Source organism: Bufo bufo, chromosome 8, assembly GCF_905171765.1.
Source record: "Bufo bufo chromosome 8, aBufBuf1.1, whole genome shotgun sequence".
Classification (NCBI taxonomy): Eukaryota; Metazoa; Chordata; class Amphibia; order Anura; family Bufonidae; genus Bufo; species Bufo bufo.
Window position 1 is genome coordinate 98,922,517 of NC_053396.1, and position 5,156 is coordinate 98,927,672.

Genomic DNA, 5,156 nt, shown 5'->3' on the forward strand with positions numbered 1-5,156 from the left:
AGATAATGACTATAGTGACATGACCAAGGATCCATGTTTGCCAAGAGGTCAGGTAAATTACTTCCTCCAGAAATCCCCTGTCTGAGGCCCCACCTGCTGCAGGGGTGTAAACTCCAGGTTAGCTCCACCAATTTCCTTTGACATGACAGTGATGTAAAAATGGAAAACAATGATGTAAGGATGCAGAACTGAATAAATATCACTGGACAGACTTGGAGAAACTAGACGGCAATACAACAGGACAACTCAAAACTCAACTCTGCAGCTCAGAAGACACCTTGTGCTCAAGATGCTTTCCACCCTTGTCCATGTAAGATTTTTAAATAATTTTGTTCAAATTCCTTTTTCTTTTGTATTTGGCACTAGATACAAGGCAAGATAGATACTGTGCATTTAATGTGTCTAGTGCCAGGTTCAGGTTTGCTGTAACTGCATGTTGTTGTAATCAGTATTATTATTATTATTATATTTCTTCTTTATGATAGTACAAATGTAGGAGAAGAAGAAACTCACTAAACTGTGGTCTTAAACCCAATTAGATTTCAGGGGGAAATCACATCCCACCACCTTTACTGTTACATATGTATTTATTACATTCTATCTCCCAAATATATGCCCTCAATGCTTTTAAATATTTCCATCGCCTGCATTTTCTGTCATATGACAGTCGAGCATCATCTGGTGGTGGGATCAAGCATTACACCCAAATGTAACTTTCTAATTTTTGCAACAGAAACTATTCAGATAGTTATATTGTAAGGGTGCTTACACAAATGAATTTTAAATTGGCATTTTAGTGCCTTGCTAGATTTTAAGACTGTCTAGAGAAGCGAACTTGGATTTTTTAAAAAGTAAAATACGCCAGATTTATTAATGCCACATGTCAGCTTTATGCTGCAAGATAATGGTGGTGTTAGGAAGAGAAAAGTAATTCTAGCAAAGATGTCCCAAATCTATACGGTGATAAATTGTGATTTCTTTGGACAGCCTCTTCTAAGTTATGATCTCTAAATATCATACACCGTTAGTAAGTGTGCCTCATTGTCCATATGGCAAGTTCAGTAAACTGAAAGTATTTATTGCACTGCTAGACAAGGCTTAAATAGTACATAAATGCCACGTAACGTGGATCCATCAACTCCCCTGAAATCTTTGTTTCAATAAATACTTATATTCCCCATAAAATAACAATTCTGGAGCATTTTCCTTAAGTTTCTTAGTTGTACTTTTGTTATTTCTCCTGTAAATGTAGAAATATTTTGGCAAATAGCTGCAACTATTTCACTTGTCAAAGAGGTATGTTCCTACACAGTCTGAAGGTGTCCAGTCATTGCTGACACTGTCAGACTGTGCTTGGACACAACCTATTTACAGGGATTTTAATAACCAGCTTTTAATTTTGTCATACATCGATAGTAGGAATAAAGAAGGAATGACATAGCATATAGTAGTATGGGAAGTATTATTTGCTAAAAAAAAAAAGGCAGCGAGCTGACAGATTCTTATTCTAGAATATTTCTTCTGTGTGTTCTATATTGAATGTAACCTAAGAAGAAATGTTAGAGTGCAGACTACAAATATTCCAGTTACAATGTTTCTCTTTTTTTCTAGAGCACCAAGAAAATTCCTGAACTATCAAGACACATTCACAAGTCAGCTGCGAAAGGTAAATAATCATCTTGTTGCCCCCCAAAGTTCTAGGTTTGTCCCTACAAATGTGACTGTATCAAAGTCTCATTTTACAAGAATGATAGTAATGCATGGACTGAGATGAAACAACAATAAAGGATATACTGTATAGAACTTTATTAAATTATTCTTCTTTTCAGTGGTTATTGGAAACCAGTTGGAAGACACGGTCACAAACAGTTTTGCATCATTTGTTAATGGGACACGCCCAGAGCATCTGTCTGATGTCGTCCGCCACAGAAGTAAACGTATGATACTGGACAACATTGGCGTGGGACTGGTTGGCAGCACAACACATGTCTTTAACATTGTGCTGAAATACTGCCAGGTAAAGAATGTCTTGGGTGACTATATAGTTACACGTAGGGTACATTAGAAGGAGATGAGTGCAGATAGATTTACAGTGTATGTCCATTGTGATCACTTTTGTAATACAGTAAATTGCTTTCTGAGCCGAAGTTATAAGGCAGTAGATACATCTCTAGGGAAACTGTAAATGGTGGAGTCACATAAGTATTATGCATGTCAGTAATTACTCCTGAGATATGTGGATCAGTTATATCCGTGTCATGCTTAAATCTTGGATAGTTGTACTTCTAGCATATCAATATTATTTATATTCTTGTTTATATCATTCATTGTTTTAGGACCTACATTTCTCGGCTCATGGCAATTCTACCCTCTGTTCAGTCTTTGGCCAAAAAGGTTTGAAGCTCTCACCAACCCTGGCAGCCTATGCCAATGGAGTTGCTGTAAGTAAAGATACACAGCAAAAGAAAATATAATAACGTAATAGAATCATAGAATTAGGCTTGTATAGATGATGTCCCTATTCACACAGGTTCACTCCATGGACTTTGATGACACATGGCATCCTGCCACTCATCCATCAGGCGCTGTGCTTCCTGCCATTCTGGCACTGTCTCAGATGCTTTCACATGCCAGAAGAGTCAGTGGTGAGGAGCTCCTGACAGCTTTCAATGTGGGCATTGAAATACAAGGAAGACTGATGAGTTTTTCTAGTGAGGCAAAGAATATTCCTCAAAAGTGAGTAGTGAGCTCCACCCGAGTACATAATCACCATTGCATAAGAAAATTCTATTATAGCAAATTGGAACTAATTTATGGTATAATGTTTTCTGTACACAGGTTTCATCCACCTTCTGTTGTTGGCACCATGGGGAGTGCAGCAGCTTCAGCCAAGCTCCTTTCATTAAACAAAGATCAATGCACCCACGCCCTGGCAATTGCAGCCTCTCTCGCTGGTGCTCCAATGGCAAATGCTGCCACTCTAGCCAAGCCATTACACATTGGTAATGCAACTAGGTTAGGTCTTGAAGCCGCCATTCTGGCTGCTAACGGTATGGAGGCCAACTCTCTCATACTTGATGAGGTGCCTGGCTGCTCTGGTTTTAGTGCTTTTTATAGTGACTACCAGCCTAAGGCCCTCACCTCACCAGGAAAGCAGTATGAGTTTCTTCTTGAGAAGCAAGACATTGCTTTCAAGTCTTTTCCAGCACATTTAGGAATGCACTGGATAGCTGATGCTGCTGTTTCAGTGAGAAGCAGGTTTGAAGAGCAATATGGATCATTTGACCCATCCACTATCCAGACAATTGTTCTTAGAATTCCAGTCTCTAAATACATTAACCGACCCTATCCAGATTCAGAACATCAGGCTCGTCACTCCTTCCAGTTCAATGCCTGCACTGCACTGTTAGATGGTGAAGTAAATATCAGGTCTTTCCATGAAGACAAAATATTGCGTAAGGAAATCCATAACCTGCTGAGCAAAGTGGTAGTGGAACACCCACAAGACAATGAAGCCAACTTTGACAAGATGTATGGAGAAGTGGTCCTGCTGCTGAAAAATGGAGACGTGATGATTGAAAAATGTCACACTTTTTATGGGCACTGGAGAAAACCTCTGAGCCGAGAATCTCTACTGAAGAAATTTTTGTCCAATGCTAGACACGTCCTACAGGAGGACCAAATTGAAGGTGTAATACAGATGGTAGAAAATCTAGAAAGTGTCACAGACAGCTCACAGTTACCACATCTGCTCCAGTAAATTTTCAAAAGAAAATTATTTTATTATATGCAATATTTTGTAGTTAAAAAGGGGACAAGAAAAAATTTCAATGCACCATATGCAAGGAGCTGGAAATGCAAAGCAAGAGCCTGCCCTGTTTCTGTTGCCACACACAGACACACAAAAAATATGAAACTAAAAGGTTTAGTAGGGCCTCACCCCTGCTTTCCTTTCTTAGGGTGGGTTCAGACATTGCATTTTTTGAGCCAAAGCAAGAAGTAGGTTCAAAGGGAATGAAAAAAATATATATATATATAAAGGAAAAACTCCTATCTGCTGAATCCCTTATTGGCTTTGACTTCAATGGGTCTGCATTTTGCAGCAAAGTATGGGACATCTTTTGTGGAACAGACATATGAATGCGAACAGCACATGGATGCCGTTCGAGCACTGTGCGCATCTGTATGTCCGTTCTGCAAAAAACAGAACCTGCTTTATACTTTTCCGGACTGCAAACCCATTAAAGTCAATGTGTCTGCAAGAAAATGTGGATGCGACACGGACCGCATCTGTATTTTGCAGATCCGGCAGTGTGAATGCACCCTTAGAAAGTTTTCTTGTAATTACAGGGGTTTTTGAAGAGTACACTTGAACTACCATATGCAATATTTGTATAAGACTATGTGAAGGATATTGTTTATATGTTAATTAAGTCTTGATGATATTTATGTATATTTATATTTAAATGTATTCAATGTTGTTAGGTTGTTGCATGTGATTCCATGTATTTCCAGGTCTTTCACTGTAAATTGTCCTAAATATGTGACAAGTCTGATTATCCTATATGGGGGTGACTGCCACTGACTGTGAAAGCTGCTGCAAAGCAATATTCTCTCACTCACAGGTCTGCTGATTTGCGCACGTTATGCAATTTAAGGGGAAGTTCATCCTTCACAACTAATTAAAAATGAAGAAACTTTTAAAATAATCTTGATTAATTATATCCTAACATTTTGTGTCAGCTACCTTCTAGACCTCTATGTTCGCTCTTCCATTAGGAGCCTCCATCAGTAGTTTAGATTAGCGCAGCATGTAGCACCATTCTGTCCAAACAACTGAAACCTTGTCAAAAGTATATTTCAATGGGGTCCATTGAGTACCACTTAAATTATTTTTATGTTCAGTCTAGAAGTGAGCAGAACTTAACTTCTGCTGTAACTGATCATTTATCTATTTAGAGGTGAAGGGAATTCGATTTATGATTCATCGGCTTGTGTAGAGTCTTGAAATGTTAGTGAACTATGCTGATTTATGTAAACCAACCACAGTGCTCTGCTGTATGATAGCTGAGCCTTGCTGAAGGTACCTACTATGACTTCAACTGCTTTGTACATTATTTGTGAAATATTAAATAAAATATTTTTCATACAGTATT

The 5,156-nt window shown here is 38.4% G+C and overlaps 1 protein-coding gene across 1 annotated transcript; it reads left to right on the forward strand.

Annotated features, from left to right (window-relative positions):
- The first annotated feature begins 216 nt into the window (after nt 1-216).
- LOC120977264 (cis-aconitate decarboxylase-like) lies at nt 217-4,276 on the forward strand. Its single transcript, XM_040405113.1, has 6 exons — nt 217-310; nt 1,612-1,666; nt 1,830-2,017; nt 2,337-2,441; nt 2,531-2,736; nt 2,839-4,276. The coding sequence occupies exons 1-6, from the start codon at nt 290-292 to the stop codon at nt 3,758-3,760; spliced, it is 1,497 nt and encodes a 498-aa protein (XP_040261047.1). The 5' UTR covers nt 217-289; the 3' UTR covers nt 3,761-4,276.
- Nucleotides 4,277-5,156: the final 880 nt, after the last annotated feature.

What these genes read in the sequence shown, in the direction of transcription:
- LOC120977264 (XM_040405113.1), top strand. Translation starts at nt 290, where the DNA reads ATGCTTTCCACCCTTGTCCAT. An exon ending in TTGTGCTGAAATACTGCCAG is followed by an intron (nt 2,018 to 2,336) that starts GTAAAGAATGTC and finishes TCATTGTTTTAG; the next exon opens with GACCTACATTTCTCGGCTCA. An exon ending in CCTATGCCAATGGAGTTGCT is followed by an intron (nt 2,442 to 2,530) that starts GTAAGTAAAGAT and finishes CTATTCACACAG; the next exon opens with GTTCACTCCATGGACTTTGA.